The following is an 18,493-nucleotide window of genomic DNA, read 5'->3' as shown; positions in this document are numbered from 1 at the left end:
GCTCATGCCCATTCAGACAGCACACACACCCACAAGCACAGGCTTAACTACTCTGGCACCAGGGCTCCATTGATCCACTAGCAGCTGGAAAACCCCAGAGAGGCCCCTTTGCCCCAGCCATCTGCTGGGAAATTGTAATGGGAAAGTTCATCATTCCTCCCCCTCCTGCTTCCCTTCCTGACTCTCAGCCAACTTCTCCTTCTGTCTGGTTCCAGCGCAGGCTTCTTGCAGCCCTAGCTCTGCGCACTCTGCACTGGGGCCCAGAGGAGAGCGGGTGAGACAGGAACCCCCAGCCCCATCAGCTCCTTTTCTGGGAGAACTTCTTGCACAGGACTCCCTCCAGGGGAGTCTCCAAGACCAGCCCCCCAAAACCCCCACCCTGCCTCACAGGCCCCCTCTACCCTCAGCTTTCCTCAGACCTTCCCTGGGAGGAAGAGACCACCAGACAGAGGGTGTGACTCCAGGGAGGTGGCAGGAGAGGAGGTAAGGGGTCCTGTTTGATGCCAAGATTGCCTGGCCTTTACCTCCACCCCCACCCCCAACTAAGGTCTTGGTTACAGAGGGCAGAAGAGAGATTCGGAAGGACAGGTAGGTGCTGAGTAGCCCTTGGTGAAGAGGGAGGCTGAGGAGGGCCCTGGAGTCCCCCTGTTGGGTAGCTGCTACAATAGAAGGCTCATCAGGCATCAGGGACATGGGGTCTGTCCTCCAACCTGAGGGCTCCCAAGGAGGGAGGCAGAGAGGAGGGCCTTGGGCGGGCAGTGGTCATACACCCTCTATGCTAGTAGAGGGGTGAGGTGGTTAGGAGCATGGAGCACTGGCTGGACCAGACCCCCGAGGCTGTGGAGGGAGGATGGGGAGGACCATAGCAGATGGGCAAAGAGGAAGGTGTAGCAGGTTTACAGCCAGGCTACCCCCATCCTGACACCCTTGAGAGAGATGAGGATGCAGCTTGGTGACCAGGGCCCACTGCAGTGTCTCAGTCCCCGTCCCCCGCCCCCCCCCCCGCCGACTGCCTGTCCTCCCAATGCCAAAAAAATCTTTGAAAATGTAAACTGTTCTGTGCCACCTTGTCCTCACTGATGCTCCTTCCTCCTCTCAGACAGCATGTCCACTTGTGCAGGGACTGCAGAGGGCGGTGAGCTGGCCCCTGTGGTACCACAGCCCACCCACATCGACGTGCACATCCACCAGGAGTCTGCTCTGGCCAAGCTCCTGCAGGCCACGGGTTTCCAGCTGCGGTCCTGGGCCCAGCCCAAGGGCACCGCCTCCCAGGCCCCAGGTAGCAGCCGGCTGCTGGTGGCATCCTGGGTGAGTATGGCCAGTTTCCACGTGGTACTTTCGCTCCAATTAGCAGCACGCAGCATGTCGACTCTCTGTTCTGGCTTTTTCTCACTTGCTGACCTTCTCAATCAAAGCTGTGGGTCTGGTCAGCTGTAAGCCAAAGTGATGTGGGGGTGGGGCAGTGTCCTTTCACAGCCCCACTGGGTGCAGCCCCGTACCCTCCCTCCACCAGGCTCAGGGTGGGCTGGCACGCATTGGCACGCGTGCTTGTCTGGGGGTTTTAACCATTAATGCCCCGAGTGTCAGGACCTCAAGCTGCCCTGAGATTTGGGGCAGAGGCTGACCCTGCACCCACACACTCTGGGAACTGGCTCTCTCTCTTTCAGGTGACGCAGATCGTGCTGGGCGTCTTGAGTGGAGTCTTGGGAGGATTTCTCTACATCTTTGAACCCTCCTACCTAGTGGGCTCAGGGGCTGCCATCTGGACAGCGGCAGTGGTGAGTGGAGCAGGAAGGAAGGCTGACGGGGGCTGGAGGAGGGGCAGGTGAGGACCTATCAGAGGCAGTAAAGACGCTGCTGTCATTCCCATCACCTCCGTCACCATCCCCATCAACACTGTGTTGTGGAATGTTAGCGATCACAAAGACCTGACGTCATTAGGCCCATCCCCCTCTCTGCAGATGAGAAATAGCCCGGGAGGGGGGTGAAGCCTTGTCCAGCTGGCAGCCAGCCCTCCGATCCCACCCAGTGCTTTCCCGCCACATTGCCGCCCCCACCGTCCACAGCTAACACCACCTCATCTCCCGCCTTTCCTGGGAGACACTTTTGCCGCATGGGGGGTCTCCAGGACCAGCTCCTGCAGCTCCCACCCTGGCTCACAGGCCCGTTTCACCTGAGATTCCCTCAGACCTTGCCTGGGAGGAAGGGACCACCAGACAGAGGGTGTGACCCAGGAAGTGGCAGGAGAGGAGGCAAGGGGTCCTGTTTGATCCCAAGTGGACTGGCTTTTGCCTCTACTTCTCAGGCCTTCATTACAGGGGCGGGAGAGCAGCCCTGACAGACAGGTGGGTGCTGAGTAGCCCTTGGTGGGGGGAGGTAGTCTCTGGGGACCTGGCTGCTACATCCAGGTGGTCTTGTTCCATCCACAAGACCCCCACCCTTGAACTTACAGAAAACATGATGCTACTTGAAAGCAAGGTGGTGTGGAAGGGGGCCTTGAGGTGACAGTGACCACAAGCACGGTTAGATGTCACCGCAGCAGTGTCCTGCAGCCTTGGGAGCTCACCCAGGCCCCATGCTAGGGAGGGGTCTGCTGGGCAGCCAGCTGTTAGGGCAGTCACAGAGGGAAGAGAAAGGGCATGAGGGATGTTGCCCTTCCTGCGCTCACCCTGTGTTCCCGCTTCAATTTCTCCCCAGGCTGTGCTGGCTGGAACTGCTGCCTTCCTTCGTGAGAAACGGGGTGGCATCTGCTGGGTGAGTTCAGGAAGGCCCTCAGGCTGGGGTCACCCCAAGCCTCCTGCCCCGTCATGCCTGCTCCACATGGCCCAGCCTCCACCTCCCCAGGCTGGGCTCTAGAAGAGACTGTGAACTCGCCACCACGGCTTCTGTCTCTCCCCACAGGGCTTTCTGAGGACCCTGCTTGCGCTGACAGCTTTTTCCACCGCTGTTGCTGCCATTAAAATTGGGGCTGATGGCTTCTACTGGAACCACTTCTACAATGGGGCCTATGTCTGCGACACTTCCTCCCGGCGGAGCTGGCCTACCCCACCGCCCAGCACGCTGAGTCCCGAGGAAGCCAGGAGGCAGCACCTGTGTGTCTCCTACGTGGACATGCTGAGGGTGAGTGGGCTGGAGGGGGCTCTCCACCGGCGATGTTTGCTACCCACTCAACACCTGGTTGGGTGGCTGGGACCAGAGACGCAGCATCAACAGGAACAGTTCCTGCTGCTGGGGCCTTACAGGCCAGCGGGAAAGACACACCTTAAGATACTAACAAATGCTGCAAGTGTTCAAAGGCTGGGAAGAAGTGCGCATGTGGAATTCCTGCTCTCCTGGAACCTAACAGGTCCTGGAGGTTGTCAGGGAGCCCGGTCACAGCCAGCCCGGCGCTGACAGATGGGGGTGGTACAGGGCCGTGTTGACCCCACTGGGGCTCCCATCCTAGCTCTCCCCAGAAGCTACAGACGTGGGACAAAGGGGTGGAGCCTGCATGTGTCCATGATGAGCAAGGACAGAGCAGGGATGGCAACAGGTGCTCTGTGCCCATGGCTTTGTCCTCTGTCCCCAGGCCCTGTTCACAGGCCTCAAGGCCATGCTCCTGAGTGTCTGGGTTCTGCTGCTGGTGGCATCTCTAGCCCCTCTGGCTACCTTGGCCTCTCCATGTCTGCGCTGCTGCAGAAGACTCCTACCTGAGGAGGTAAGTGCAGAAAGTGTGTCTGTGTGTTTTTGGGGTGGTGAGGCTGTCCGGAGGGCATATAAGTTGTGAGTGAAGGGGAGGAAAGGCCCTGGTATAGTGAGTCCCACCTGGCACTGTGCCTTCCCCAGCGGTGGCCCAGCCCAGAGAGATCCTGCCTTGCACCAGGTGGCCCTGGAAAGTGCAGATCCCTGCCAGGCACCACATCAGGTGCCATGAGGCTGATGTTGGGCTCTGGCTGGCTCCAGAGCCAAGCTGCCCTGAGGGAGAGGAATTGCCCTTTCCCTCCCCATCAGGGTCATCTCGCCACTCTCACCCTTAGGAAAGGGAGCAGAAAGAACTGCTGGGGATGGAATGCAGCCCTGCTTCTGCCTGAGCACTGGTCCCTGCATCTGACTCACCCATTATCATTCCCCCTGACACAGCCACCATCCTGGCTCCAGCCCATTTCTTACTCACCTCCACCATCCTGCTGGCTTTGTGTCCCCTCTTGAGCAGTAACTGGATAATAAACTCTCTTATGGTCTTTGTTCCCAGCTTCTTGCTTTGTTATTCTGGGTAAGCTCCCTTGACTGGGGGAAGCACTGGAGAATGAGCCAACAGTAAACCTAAGATGTGCCTCCCATGGCCCCTCAACCTCCTACCTGGGTCTCTAAGCTGCTGGCCCCGGAACTAGACTCACTTTGAGGCTGACCCTGGGATTGTAAATCTAAATGCCTGGGCCCCCAGGTCAGAGAGAGCTAAGCCAGTGAGCCCCACACTCTGCCATTCAGGTTTTTGAGGGAGAATACTTGGCAATTGAGAATTAGATTTGTTATTTTGACTGTCTGGAGGCACTAAGAAATAGATAACATACCGCCAAGATGAAATCACTTTAGGGGTCACCATGAGTTGCCATGAGTCAGGTGACTTGACAGCAACTAACAACAGTGACATGAGTAAGAAAACATAAAAAATAATCAGACATATTTTTTAAATCCCAAAAAGAACTTCTATAAGTGAAAATTATAGAAGTTGAAATAAAAACCTCAATAAACAAACTGGACATAGCTACAGAGAAAGGTAGTGAACTAGAAAATAGGTCTGAAGAAATTAACTGGATTGCAGCTCGGACAGTAAAAAGAGATAGAAAAGAGAGAGGTAAGAGGCATGTAAGTTGGAGAAAGTCTCAGATATGTCTAGACAGAATTTAAAGAAGAAGAAATAGAAAAAGAGAAAAGTAATATTCAAAGACCTAACTAATGGCCAAGAAATTTCTTGAATTAGTAAAACACAAGAATTCCCAAAGACAAGAAGCACAACAAATACAAAGCAGGATAAATAAAAAGAAATCTGCATCTGAACAAATCAAAGGAAAACTTCAACTAACAAAGAGAATCTCTTAAAAGCAGCCGAATGGCATTAACTAAAAAAATAACAATATTATATCACTCCTCTCCTAGCAAGGAATGATTAGAGTTAATGAGTTATAAGATGGTTGTATTGTTTGAAAAAAGGAGTAAAGATTTTGACTAAATTTAGACTTTCATTTATTCCTGTATTTATTCAACTAATACTTAAATATTCATGCTAACAGTTCTATTAGAAGTTCAAAGGTAATAAGTAAAAGAATAGAAATCTGATTTCATTGGGGAGAAAAATGTGAAATGAGAAAAAATTCAATCAATGCAAGAGAAAAAAGAGAGGGATAAAAAAGAAACATTTAAAAAGTGAAACAAATAGAAAGCAAAAAAAATTAGATGATAACTATACATTAAAGTATATTAGTAATATAATTACTAATTATAGGCCTGAGTGCAAATCTCAGCATTGCCACTTACTAGCTACTTGACCTTGAGTCAGTTACATAAACTTCCTGAGCAACAGTCTGTTCTTTTGTAAAACAGATTAAATGATAAAAATTGTCTAAAAATTGACCACCTTGCACGGGAATCAGCCAAACAATGTGTCTACTGGCGGTAAAAATTTGGGAGAACGAAAGGTATTAACCAATCCCCAAGTCCTCTCTCCACCTTACATCAAAGGAACTAGAGCACAGTTCCCAGAGGGGGATAGTATACCCCCTAAAAACTCTAGAACTGATATTAAGAAAAGCCAGATTATATCAGTCATAAGGGCAACCGAACTATGTAAATGCCACAGAAGGTAGAATCTTCAGACAGTGCGTAAAGCCAACAATGAGGCACTCTGACAATTTTCATTCTTCCTTCTTCCTTGTAATAGGTTCCCTGGGTATTAACTAAGCACATAGCGTCTCAGAATAAAGACTAGAATCCCAGCCTCCTTTGCATCAAGATCTGACCAAGTGATTTAATTCTGGGCAGTGGCACTTAAGAGAAAGGGGTGTGTGCATCTTCTGGGGATCACCCTTTATGAGAGAAGTTAGACTCTGTTATGGATTGAATTGTGTCCCCCAAAAATATTTGTTGGGATCCTAACCTCCATACCTGTGGTTACTAATCCCATTGAGGAAAAGGATTTTCTTTGTTATGTTAGTAAGGCCATATCAGTGTCAGGTGTCTTAAACTTAATCGCTTTTGAGATATAAAAGCAGCAGATTAGGCACAGGGACCAGCAAGCACAGGCACAAATGGGGGAAATACAGGTTCCATGTGGAGATCTCTAAGAAACCAAGGAATACCAGGGCCAGAGATGCTGAAACAAGTGTCGTCCCTCAGAGCCAACACAGAAAGAGCAGCACTAAGAAACTAAGACAGGTCCATTGCCATCTATGATCTCCTTCCTGATTTTTGGAATGCGTATGTGACAGCTGGACCTGGAACACACATGAGGTGATTTGGGAACACAGTCCCTTCATTGAAGACCAACAGGATCGAAAGAGTGTGACCCATGGCAGGATGTATCAATCCTGGGCTGCCTGTCTAGGTTATTTTGCATATTTTGTCATTTATGGCCAGACATAATTCTAAATAATACATTCGAGCGGGAACTGGAACAGAACATTTGGATGATGCTGGTTATAGATCTAAAAAGAAAGGTTAAAAAAAAAAAGCATTGCTTTGGGAAATATGTTTAAAATGAGAGTCAGAAAAGAAAAATTAGACTGTGATTAACCAGCATAGAACCGAAGAGAGAGATGGCCAGATTCTCATTTTAACTTGAATTGTCTCAGCAATGCACATGTCTACACTAAGTAAGAGGTGAAGCAGATAAATTTCAGTGATGTCATGGATTGAATTGTGTCCCCCCAAATTATCTGTCAGCTAGGCTAGGTCATGATCCCCTTGTATGATTGTCTACCATTTTATCTTCTGATGTGATTTCCCTATGTGTTGTAAATCCTATCACTATGATGTAATAGGATGGATTGGCAGCAGTTATATGGATGAGGTCTACAGGATTAGGTAGTGTCCTAAGCCAATCTCTTTTGAGATACAAAAGAGAGAAGCGAGCAGAGAGACGTGGGAACCTCATACCATCAAGAAAGCACCACCAGGAGCAGAGCGCATCCTTTGGACCTGAGGTTCCCGTGCTGAGATGCTCTCAGGCCAAGTGAAGACTGAGGACAAGGACCTTCCTCCAGAGCTGACACAGAAAGAAGGACGTCTCCTGGAGCTGATGCCCTGAATTTAGACTTGTAGCCTACTAGACAGTGAGAGAATAAATTTCTCCTTGTTAAAGCCATCCACTTATGGTATTTCTGTTATGGCAGCACCGGATGACTAAGACAACCAACATCACTGACTGCATGTTAAGCATCAGCATGAATCCAGTCCCCAAAATGCAGGGGTGGATCCATTTCTCACCTTCCCACTTCTCCATTCTCATCACATTCTCTCTCTTTCTGACCCTAGGCACCCGGAGCTGGGTCAGAGCTCACAAGTTAGAAGGATGCCTTCTTTCAGACTACCAAATATAAGCAGACACCAGCCCCTGCTGGCTCACACTGCCTCTGCAGTTTCAATAATTCACTGGAACAACTCACAGAATCTCACAGAGTATACCATACTTATGTCTACAGATTTATTACAAATAATTAAAAAAAAAAAAAAAAGAAACCCAGTGCAGAGTTTCCAAATCTCAAAGAAGGATGAGCTACCCTCCCTGGATCATGGTCAGGAACAGGGAAGCTCATTTCAGCCTTACGGTTCGGGGTTCTTATCGGCCTACCCACATGGCCATGATAGATTACATCATGCTTTCTAAAGTTTAGTCAATGTTGGGCTTCCCCAGGTGGTCCTTTTTGGTCCGGTCAGCCCCCACTCATTAGCCTCAGGTGTGGTCCAGCTCTCAGGAAGCAAGAGCAAAGGCTCAATTGCTTAATACCAGGTGAGGCATCACCTTACAATGTCCCTCCATACCCTATTGCCTGGATAAGCTGAGGACGCTCACGTCACCTCGCAGAAGTGTTCTGTTTTGATCTATTTTATTCCAATGAGCTGGATGTAAGCCATGGTGACCCACTGACCACATTTCCCTAAACACCAAGTCCCGGGCACACAGCCCTGCCAGATGCCTCAAATAAAGTAGCCCTACTTTCCCCAAGACTTGCTCACAACCTTGCCCACTGACTTCCCCCAGAAAGGGTTCTTATAACTGATAGGGAAAGCTGAAACCATTTAACAGTGGCAGTGTTGTCCTTTCCTGACATACCTAGCTTTGTGCTTACTACTCAGTTCTTCCAGAGAATGTGTTGTGATATACATAATATATCCCTAAGTTTGTGTGTGTGTCTGGTATAATTAATGAACTAGTTAACACTAGTCCATCAATTATTATTAGTTAACATAAATGTAATTGGCAGTATAAGCAAATGGATCTTTGTTCTTAGCTCCATTTTCTTCACAGGAATAAAATTTCAAAGTATAATGGTGAAGACAAACAGCCTCACCAGCTGCAGCAGATATCTTTTAATAATGTGATTTCTGACAGTTGTTCCTGAAACATAAAAAAAGCCCTACAAAGTTTATAGTTGTATTGATTGCTATCTTCTATAAGAGAGGAAGAGAAATGAAAGGTGCACACTTTCTTGGAACTTGGAACTTTCTTGGGTTCAGTGGCTATTCCCTACTGGATTTGAGTTCGTGGGCCTTAGTCCTAATCACCTGAAAAAAATTACATATGTATCTCTAAAAAAAAAAAAAAAAAAGACTGGGAAATAAGCCTTTCAGGTTTTGCAGTGGCAAAAAGAGATGCAAGCACCCTCTCAAGGTGAAGTTCCCTCTTCTCTGCCAATCCTCTTGCCAAGCCTCATAGCAAACCCTGACTTTCTCCAGGAAGGCATCCTGATGGCTCCAGCCACTGGTGATGGCTACTTAGCAGAGGGCAAGACTTGGACTACTTCATACGTGGCTCTCAGACCAAGCAACAGGATGCCTGATCTGGACAAAGGATCCTAGGTTTGAGACCCTGAAAGGCCAATGGAAGACAGCTACCTGCTGAAGGGGTCCTCAGCAATAGTGGACATGACAATCAGAGTAGGGTTAACCATGGCCCGAAGAAAAACACTCTATCTGTCAGGGTCCATGCAGAAAAGAGATGGCACTCTCAAATTGAGTAATATGAGAATAATTTAATAAAGGGACTATTTATAAAGATACTAGTAAAGTGTAGGAAGCTACAAGTGATAGTGTTGTAACCTGGGCTGGTAACTAAAGTGGGTCAGGGAGGATGTCATTTACCCCTAAAACTAAAGGATGAGTAAAGGGAACAATTATCAATGCACAGAGACAGAGAAAGCTGATGGAGATGGCTGTTTGAGTTGAGCTGACACCTTCTCTAGAGAGAAACAGCCAGACTTGCAGCCTTGCAGAGAGGGTTCCTGGGGAATAAATACACAAACTATCTGCTTGTGTTCCCCACTGGTCAAATCTGACTTAGAAGTCATAGGACCTGAGAGCCCAATGATGTGATCCACATAAAATAGTCTTTTGGGGCACACAGCGTAATAGAGATGGGTGGAAAATATATCTGGAGAGAAAAGTGAAAGATATTCAGAAAAATTACCCACACCTCTTTTGTTTGTGTGTGAATAAACAATATACAAAAACCTCCCAAATTTGGCAAAAGACATAAACCCACAGACTCAAGAAGCCTGATGAACCCTAAGCATGATAACCCCAAAGAAATGTAAGCCTAGACACATCATAATCAAACTGCTAAAAACTAAAGACAAAGAAAAAATGTTGAAAACAACTGCACAAAAATGACACATTACCTATAGGAGAAAAGTGGTCCAATTTTTGCAAATTTCTCCTCAGAAACCATAAAAAGTAGCACATTTTTAAGTGTTGAAAGAAAAAAACTGCCAACCCAGAGTTCTACATTCAGTAAAAATATCTTTCATAAGAAATGAAGGAAGAGCAACAGGATAGTAAAAATCAGGGTATTTACTATACTTCTCCCCTTGTGTTCTTTAAAATATGTTTGACAGTTAAAAACAAGTATAAAAACATTACCTAGTTGGCTTTTCAATGTATGTAGATGTAATATATAAGACAATTATAAGTGGGGGAAGGTAAAAAGACCTATATACTGGTTGGGTTTCTACATCCTACCTGAAGCAGTAAAATACTAATTCTAAATAGACTGTGAAAAGTTAAGTACGTACATTGTAATCCCTAGAACAACCACTGGAAGAATTTTTTGAAGAGACAGGGTTATTTAGCAAAAAACACAATGTATGAATTAAAATGAAATACTAAAAAATGTTCAAATAGCAAAAAAAAAAAAAAGACAGAAAAAGGAAACAAATAATAAAGTGGTAGAACTAATTCAAGCATATAAATAATTACATTAAATATATGTGGCCTAAACACACCAATTAAAAGGCAAATTGTTGGAATGGATTTTTTTTTAAAGTGACAAAGGAATTATCAGCAAGATGGTGAAATAGGCACCTCCAAGTTTCCACGCCTTCACAGAAATGGGGGTGGGGGCATAAATTGCTAGAAGCAACTTTGTCAGAATGCTGGAAAGTAGCCAAAGGTTCACAACAACCAAGCAAATGATTAATCAAGAAAAAGACAACTTAAAAACAGTAGGAAAGTGTTGTACCTTTTTTACTTGCCCGTGTCTCATCACTTTCCCAGCTCAGTGGCTGGCTTAAAGATGAAAGCCCACATTCCCAGGGTGAGACATGATCCCAGGTTCATGAGGGGTCAGAGATGACCTTATTCACAAAATATTGACTTTGTTTATTCTAGCCTATCTTGTGATTGCCTAAAGGTGCTCATTTCTTTTTTGCTGACCTTTTTTCAGAACTCACCCAGGACAGAAAGCATCAGACATTGCTTGAGAACAATGTAAGGCAATCAATCATCCCACAGCTGCCTAGAGCAAAAGGGTGCAATTGAGATATACAATAGACTGCTTAAGGCCTAGGATGAAAAGCTGGGGAGAGAGGTTTTTTTTTTTTTTTTTGTAAATTAGGGCAATCAAAAGGACCCATGTATATGTGAGAATTTAGAAAGCCACATACATACCCAGGACAACACACATGGTCAAAAAATATCTGAGAAAACCCTAAGCTTTCACCTTGGCCAGATCTCTGGGCTAAGGGAAAGCCTGGCTAATTGTTGAAAGAGTGCCCCAGCACAGAACCATTTGGAAAGACTGGGAAAAGGGTGTTGTTGTTGTTTTTAGCTTTGGATTTTTTTTTTAGCTCCTGGAATTCATGGAAACCCTGTGAAAACACTAGCTGAACATAAGCTAAAGGAACAGAGACTTCAGGAACCACACATGACAAGAAACACAGTCTTTGCAAATAGTTTGGAAAAGTCACTAAACCAACAGACCACTCCAGTCTTTGGTGATTTAAAAAACAAAAACAAATAGCAAACCCTGGGGAAAAGGAAGAATCTGATTTCCAAAGTTACCATATTATAATATTCCACTGTCCCATTTAAAATAAACAAAAATCACAAGACATACAAAGAAATAGGAGAGGATGATACATTCAAAGGAACAAAATAAAGTGACAAAAGCCATCCCTGGAGAAGCCAATACATTGGACTTACCAGACAAAGAATTTTAAAAACTGCCTTAAACATGTTTACATAGCTAAAGGAAAATGTGGTTAAAGAACCAATGGAAATTAAGAAAATAATGTATAAACAAAATAAATATATCAATAAAAAGATAGGAATCATTAAAAAAGAGCCACACAGAAATTCTGGAGCTAAAACATACAATAACTGAAGTGAAAAATTCCCTAGAGGAGTTAAACAGCAGATTCAATTAGCAGAAGATTAAAAAAAAAAAAAAAAAACTTGAAGATAATTGAAATTATCAAGTTTGAGAAGCAGAAAGAAAAAGAATGAAGAAAAGTGAATAGAGCCTAAGAGACCTGTGGAGCACCATCAGGTGGACTAAGTACATATTACAGATGTCTCAGAAGGAGAATAGGTAGCACAAAGAATATTTGATGAAATAATGGCCAAAGAAATTCCCGTGTTTTATGAAAAACATGAATCTACACATCCAGGAAGCTCAACAAACTCCAATAAGATAAACTGGAAGAGCTCCACATTGAAATACATTATAACAAACTGTCGAAAGTTGAAGGCATAAAATCTTTAAAGGAGCTGGAGAAGGAATCTATCACATACAAGGGATCCTTGATAAGATTAAGAGCTGATATCAGAAACCATGAAGGTCATAAGGATGACATATTTAAAGTGTTGAAAGAAAGAAGAACCTGCCAAACAAGAATTCTATATCTGTCAAGACAGTTCTTCAAAAACAAGAGAGAAATTAAGACATTCCTAGATAAACAAAAGCTGAGGGAGTTTGTTACCACTTGACTTGCATTATAAGAAATGCTAAAGGAAGTCCTTCAAGTTGAAATGAAAGGACACTAGGAAGTAACTTAAAGCCATATGAAGAAATAAAGATCTCCGATAAAGGTAACTGTGTGGGCAAGTATGAAAGGCAGTATTATTGTATTTTTGGTTTATAATTCCACTTTTGATGTCCTATATGATTTAAAAGACAAATGCGTAAAAATAGTTATAAATATATGTTATTAAGCACACAATGTATGAAGATGTAATTTGTGACAACAGAAAGAGTGGGAACAAAGTCTTATAAGAGCAGAATTTTCATATTCAATTAAAGTGGATATCAATTCAAGCTAGATTGTTAGGGTGTTAAATGTAATCCTCATAGTAACCACAAAGAAAATATCTAAAATACATTCACAAAAGGAAACAAGAATCAAGATGATTCACTACCAAAAATCAACCAAATGAAAAAGAAGGTAATATTGGAAGAAATGAGGGACAAAAAAGGTATAAAACATAAACAGGAAAAAATAGCAAAATGGCAAAAGTAAATCCTTCTGTAATTAAAAGTAATTAAATGCAAATGGTTTAAACTCTCCTCTCAAAAGACAGAGACTGGAAGAATGAATAAGAAAATACGATCCAGCTATATCTGTCTGCAAGAGATGCGCTTTATACCCAAAGACACAAATAGATTGAAAGTGAAAGGGTGGATAAAAATACTCCATGCAAATAGAAACTAAAAAAGAACTGGGATGGCTATACAAATATCAGAAAAAAGTTGATTTTATGTCAAAAGCTGTAACAAGAGACAAAGAATATTATATATTGATGAAAGGCTCAATTCCTTAAGAAAATATGACAGCTATAAAAATACATGTACCAAACCACAGAACCCCAAATATATGAAGCATTTATATAATTCAAGAGAGAATTAGACAGCTCTTTTACACAGTAATAGTTGGAGACTTCAACACACCATTTTAAATGATGGAAAAAACGTCTAGACAGAAGATCAGTAAGGAAATGGAGGACCTGAACAACACTATAAACCAATTAGACCTCATATACATATAGACGGAAACCCTGGTAGTGTAGTGGTTAAGTGCTACGGCTGCTAACCTAAAGGGTTGGCAGTTCAAGTCCACCAGGCACTCCTTGGAAACTCTACGGGGCAGTTCTACTCTGTCCTATACGGTCTCTATGAGTCGGAATTGACTCGATGGCAGTGGGTTTTGGGTATACACATAGAGAACACTTCACCCAACAGCAGCAGAAAACACATTCTTTTCAAGTGCACATGAATTATTCTCCAGGATAGGCCATATGTTAGGTAACATATCAATTCCCAAAAATTTTTAAAAGATTAAAATCATGCAAAATATCTTTTCCAACCACAATGGAAAAAAAAAAGAGGATAGAAATTAGTAACAGAAGGAAAATTGTAATATTCACAAATAAGTGGATATCAAGCAACACCGTATTCAACAGCCAATTGATCAAAGAAGAAATCTCAAGAGAATTTAGAATATACTTAAAGGTGAATGAAATGAAAACACAAAAATTATGAGATGAGGTAAGGAAGTGCTCAGTGGGAAATTTGTAGCTGTAAATGGTTGCATTAAAAAGGAAGATTTCGAATCAATAACCTAACTTTAAATATTGAAGAACTAGGAAAAGAAGAGGAAACTAAACCCAAAGCTAGCAGAAGGAAGAAAATAATAAAAATTAGAGTGGAGAGAAATGAAACAGACTAGAAAAACAATAGACAGAATCAACAAAAACAGAAGTTAGTTCTCTGAAAAGATCAATAAAATTGACAAGCTATTATCTAAACTGACAAAGGAAAAAAAATAGAGAGACACAAATAGCTAAAATCAGAAATGAAAATGGAGGTATTACTACTGAACTTACAGAAATAAAAAGAATTATAAGAGGATACTATCACAACCAACAAATTATGCATGTTATTGTGTATATGTACACCAACAAATTAGATAACCTAGATGAAACAGAAAAATTTCTAGAAACACACAAATTACCTAAACTGACTCAAGAAGAAATAGAAAATCTCCGCAGATCTAGAACAAGTAAAAAGATCGAGTCAGAAACAAAAAATCTGAAGAGGTGGGGCCAAGATGGCGGAATAGACAGAGCCCTCTTACAACAAAGTCCAAAGGAAAACAAGTGAAACGAGTATATTTATGACAAACTAGGAGCTCTGAACATCAAAGGCAAGGTTAGAAAACGAACCGAGGGGTAGAGGGAGGAAGAGACAGTTCAGAAGCTGAGAGGAATTACTGGACCTGAATCGCCAGGAGCCCTCAGGCACCATTCCCAGGAGCAGCTGTGGTGGGCTGGTACTAGTGTTCGGCCAGTTTCCTCAGGGAGAAGCAGACAGCCAGGCAGCCTACTCACACCTCCAGCACCAGAGAAGAAAGGCACTCTCGGCAAAAGCTAAGTACTTGTATATATTTTACTGCGCCTCCCCCCCCCGCCCCCCACAGCTCACAAGCTGGCTTCAGCGGCTGATTTCCCTGGGCCTGAGATAAGCCCTGTTGAGCACCTACAGCCGTCCTCCCGGCCTTGGAGAAAGAATAAATTTGCAATTGGGGGAAAATATAATTTACCAGCTCTACTAACTTTTTTTTTTTACTAACTGGGGGAGGTCAGGACAAAAGTGGCTCCTGCCCAGGCATAAATGGTCCATGGACTTTGAGTACCTTTCCCCTCTGCATGGACTTTTGTGGGCCTATTTCAGGAGAATAGGCCCTTGTTGGCAGACTACAACAGTTTCAGCTGTGCAGTGTAGAGGTGGGTGTTTGATGTTTGACATTTCTTTGACTATTAAACAAGGTCCTCACCTACCCACATCAGGGGCCTAAGGACTGGTAGCTCCACTCAGGTCACCCAGCCACTGCGACAGGGGTCCAAGGATAAGTGGTACCTCCCAGTCCTTACAATCCAAAACATTGGGTGCCTCTGGTCCATCTGCACAACCCACCCACCTGTACACTCTAGGGAACTGGGACACGCTTTCCTCAGGGACACTCAGGGGACAATTCTCAGCCCCCGGCCTTGTTCGGAGCATGACCCCCTGCTGCAACCAGATACCAGTACCTACACCAGTCACGCTTGCCCCTTTAAGACTGTAGGACAGAGCCTATACCACACACTTGATGATCAGCTACCTGGAAACCTGAGCTGAATTCATACAAGAAAAGTGAATGGACTCCTAGAATGATATACCTGATAACAGCTCTAGCCACCTGGGGACAGGACATCAGAGCTCCAAAGGCAAAATAATCAAGCTAGCTCACTCAAGCAAACCATTTGGGCATATCAAAACAAAACAAAGCAAGAAGCTATGACACAGTAAACAAACATAAAATAAACTAATACAATAACTTATAGATGGCTTGGAGACAACAGTCAGTATGAAGTCACATAAAGAAAAAGATCATGATCACCTCAACAAGCTCTCAAAACAAAGGATCAAGAGATCGTCTAGATGAAAGTCCCTTCCTGGAGTTACCAGAGGCAGAATACAAAACATTAATATACAAACTCTTCAAGACATCAGTAAGGAAATCAGACAATACACAGAACAAGCTGAGGAACACACAGACAAAGCAGTTGAAGAAATTAAAAAGATTATTCAGAAACATAATGAAAAATGTAATAACCTGGAAAAATCCACAGACAGACAGCAATCAGAAATTCAGAAGATTAACAATAAAATTACAGAAGTAGATAGCTCAATAGAAAGTCAGAGGTGCAGAATTGAGCAAGTGGAAGGCAGAATTTCTGAACTTGAAGATAAAGTATTTGGCACCAGTATATTTGAAGAAAAGTCTGATAAAAAGAATTTAAAAAAATGAAGTAACCTTAAGAATCACGTGGGACTCTAGCACGAGAAATAACCTACGAGTGATTGGAGTACCAGAACAGGGAGGGATAACAGAAAATACAGAGAGAATTGTTGAAGATTTGTTGGCAGAAAACTTCCCTGATATCATGAAAGATGAGAAGATTTCTATCGAAGATGCTCATCGAACTCCACATAAGGTAGATTTTAAAAGAAAGTCACCAAGACATATTATAATCAAACTTGCCAAAACCAAAGATAAAGAATTTTAAGAGCAGCTAGGGATGAATGAAAAGTCACCTACAAAGGAGAGTCAATAAAAATAAGCTCGGACTACTTGGGCAGAAACCACGCAGGCAAGAAGGCAATGGGATGCAGTACATAAAAAATTGAAGAAAAAAAAATTGCCAGCCAAGAATCATATATCCAGCAAAAATATGAAGGTGAAATTAGGACATTTCCAGAAAAACAGAACTTTAGGGAATTTGTAAAAACCAAACCAAAACTACAAGAAATACTAAAGGAGGTTCTTTGGTTAGAAAATCAGTAACATAAGGTATCAACCCAAGACCAGAACACTGGACAGAGCGATCAGAAGTCAACCTAGACAGGGAAATCACAAAAATACATATGATTTAAAAAATGCTCAAAACAGGGAAACAACGATGTTTTTATGTAAAAGAAGACAACATTAAAACAATAAACAGGGATTAAGAAATGTAGTTATATATCTTCCATATGGAGAGGAAGACAAGGTGATACAAAGAAATAAAAGTTAGGTTTAAATTCAGAAAAACAGGGGTAAATAATAAGACAACCACAAAGGAGACAAACTATCCTACACATCAAAATGAAATACAAGAAAAAAATAGAGACTCAGCGGAAACAAAATCAGCAACTGTGAATATGAGGAAAAGAAAATATATAAAGATAATCTACTCAGCACAAAAAATTAAGTGGGAAAAAGAAACTGTCAACAATACACACAAAAAGACATCAAAATGATAGCACTAAATTCATACCTGTCCATAATTACACTGAATGGAAATGGACTAAATGCACCAATAAGGAGACAGAGAGTGACAGAATGGATTAAAAAAAAAGACCTGTCTATATGCTGCCTACAAGAGACACACCTGAGACTTAGAGACACAAAAAAACTAAAACTCAAAGGATGGAAAAAAATATATCAAGCAAACAACAATCAAAAAAGAGCAGGAGTGGCAGTATTAATTTCTGACAAAATAGACTTGAAAGTTAAACCCAGCATACAGGATAAGGAAGGGCACTGTGTAACGATTAAAAGGACAATACATCAGGAGGATATAACCATATTAAATATTTATGCACCCAATGACAGGGCTGCAAGACACATAAAACAAACTCTATCAGCATTGAAAAGTGAGATAGACAGCTCCACAATAATAGTAGGAGACTTCAACACACCACTTTTGGTGAAGGACAGGACATCCAGAAAGAAGCTCAATAAAGACACAGAAGATCTAAATGCCACAATCAACCAACTTGACCTCATAGACATATACAGAACACTCCACCCAGCAGCAGCCAAGTATACTTTCTTTCCTAGTGCGCATGGAATATTCTCTAGAATTGACCACATATTAGGTCCTAAAGTAAGCCTTAGCAGAATCCAAAATATTGAAATATTACAAAGCATCTTTTCTGACCATTAAGGCCATAAAAGTAGAAATCAATAACAGAAACAGCAAGGAAAAGAAATCAAACACTTGGAAACTGAACAATACCCTGCTCAAAAAAAGACCAGATTATAGAAGACATTAAGGATGGAATAAAGAAATTCATGGAATCCAATGAGAATGAAAACGCTTCCTATCAGAACCTTTGGGACACAGCGAAAGCAGCACTCAGAGGCCAATTTATATCAATAAATGCACACATCTAAAAAGAAGAAAGGGCCAAAATCAAAGAATTATCCCTACAACTTGAACAAATAGAAAGAGAGCAACAAAAGAAACTCTCAGGCACCAGAAGAAAACAAATAATAAAAACTAGAGCAGAAATAAATGAAGTAGAAAACAGAAAAACAATTGAAAGAATTAACAAGACCGAAAGCTGGTTCTTTGAAAAAATCAACAAAATTGATAAACCATTGGCCAAAATGACACAAGAAAAACAGGAGAGGAAACAAATAACCTGAATAAGAAA

The 18,493-nt window shown here is 42.8% G+C and overlaps 1 protein-coding gene across 2 annotated transcripts; it reads left to right on the top strand.

Annotated features, from left to right (window-relative positions):
- The first annotated feature begins 146 nt into the window (after window positions 1-146).
- Window positions 147-4,248, top strand: LOC100672613 (transmembrane protein 176A-like). Of its 2 annotated transcripts, XM_064275072.1 has the most exons (8): window positions 147-274; window positions 408-483; window positions 1,100-1,308; window positions 1,668-1,778; window positions 2,698-2,754; window positions 2,902-3,120; window positions 3,569-3,697; window positions 4,017-4,247. In XM_064275072.1, the coding sequence occupies exons 3-8, from the start codon at window positions 1,105-1,107 to the stop codon at window positions 4,068-4,070; spliced, it is 774 nt and encodes a 257-aa protein (XP_064131142.1). In that variant the 5' UTR covers window positions 147-274; window positions 408-483; window positions 1,100-1,104; the 3' UTR covers window positions 4,071-4,247. The 2 variants fall into 2 exon arrangements, with proteins under 2 accessions (XP_064131142.1, XP_023403849.2); XM_023548081.2 differs by lacking the exon at window positions 147-274 and having other exon boundaries at window positions 479-588; window positions 4,017-4,248.
- Window positions 4,249-18,493: the final 14,245 nt, after the last annotated feature.

Source organism: Loxodonta africana, chromosome 22, assembly GCF_030014295.1.
Source record: "Loxodonta africana isolate mLoxAfr1 chromosome 22, mLoxAfr1.hap2, whole genome shotgun sequence".
Classification (NCBI taxonomy): Eukaryota; Metazoa; Chordata; class Mammalia; order Proboscidea; family Elephantidae; genus Loxodonta; species Loxodonta africana.
Note: the sequence above shows the minus strand (reverse complement) of the source record. Positions and strands in the feature narration are given on the sequence as shown.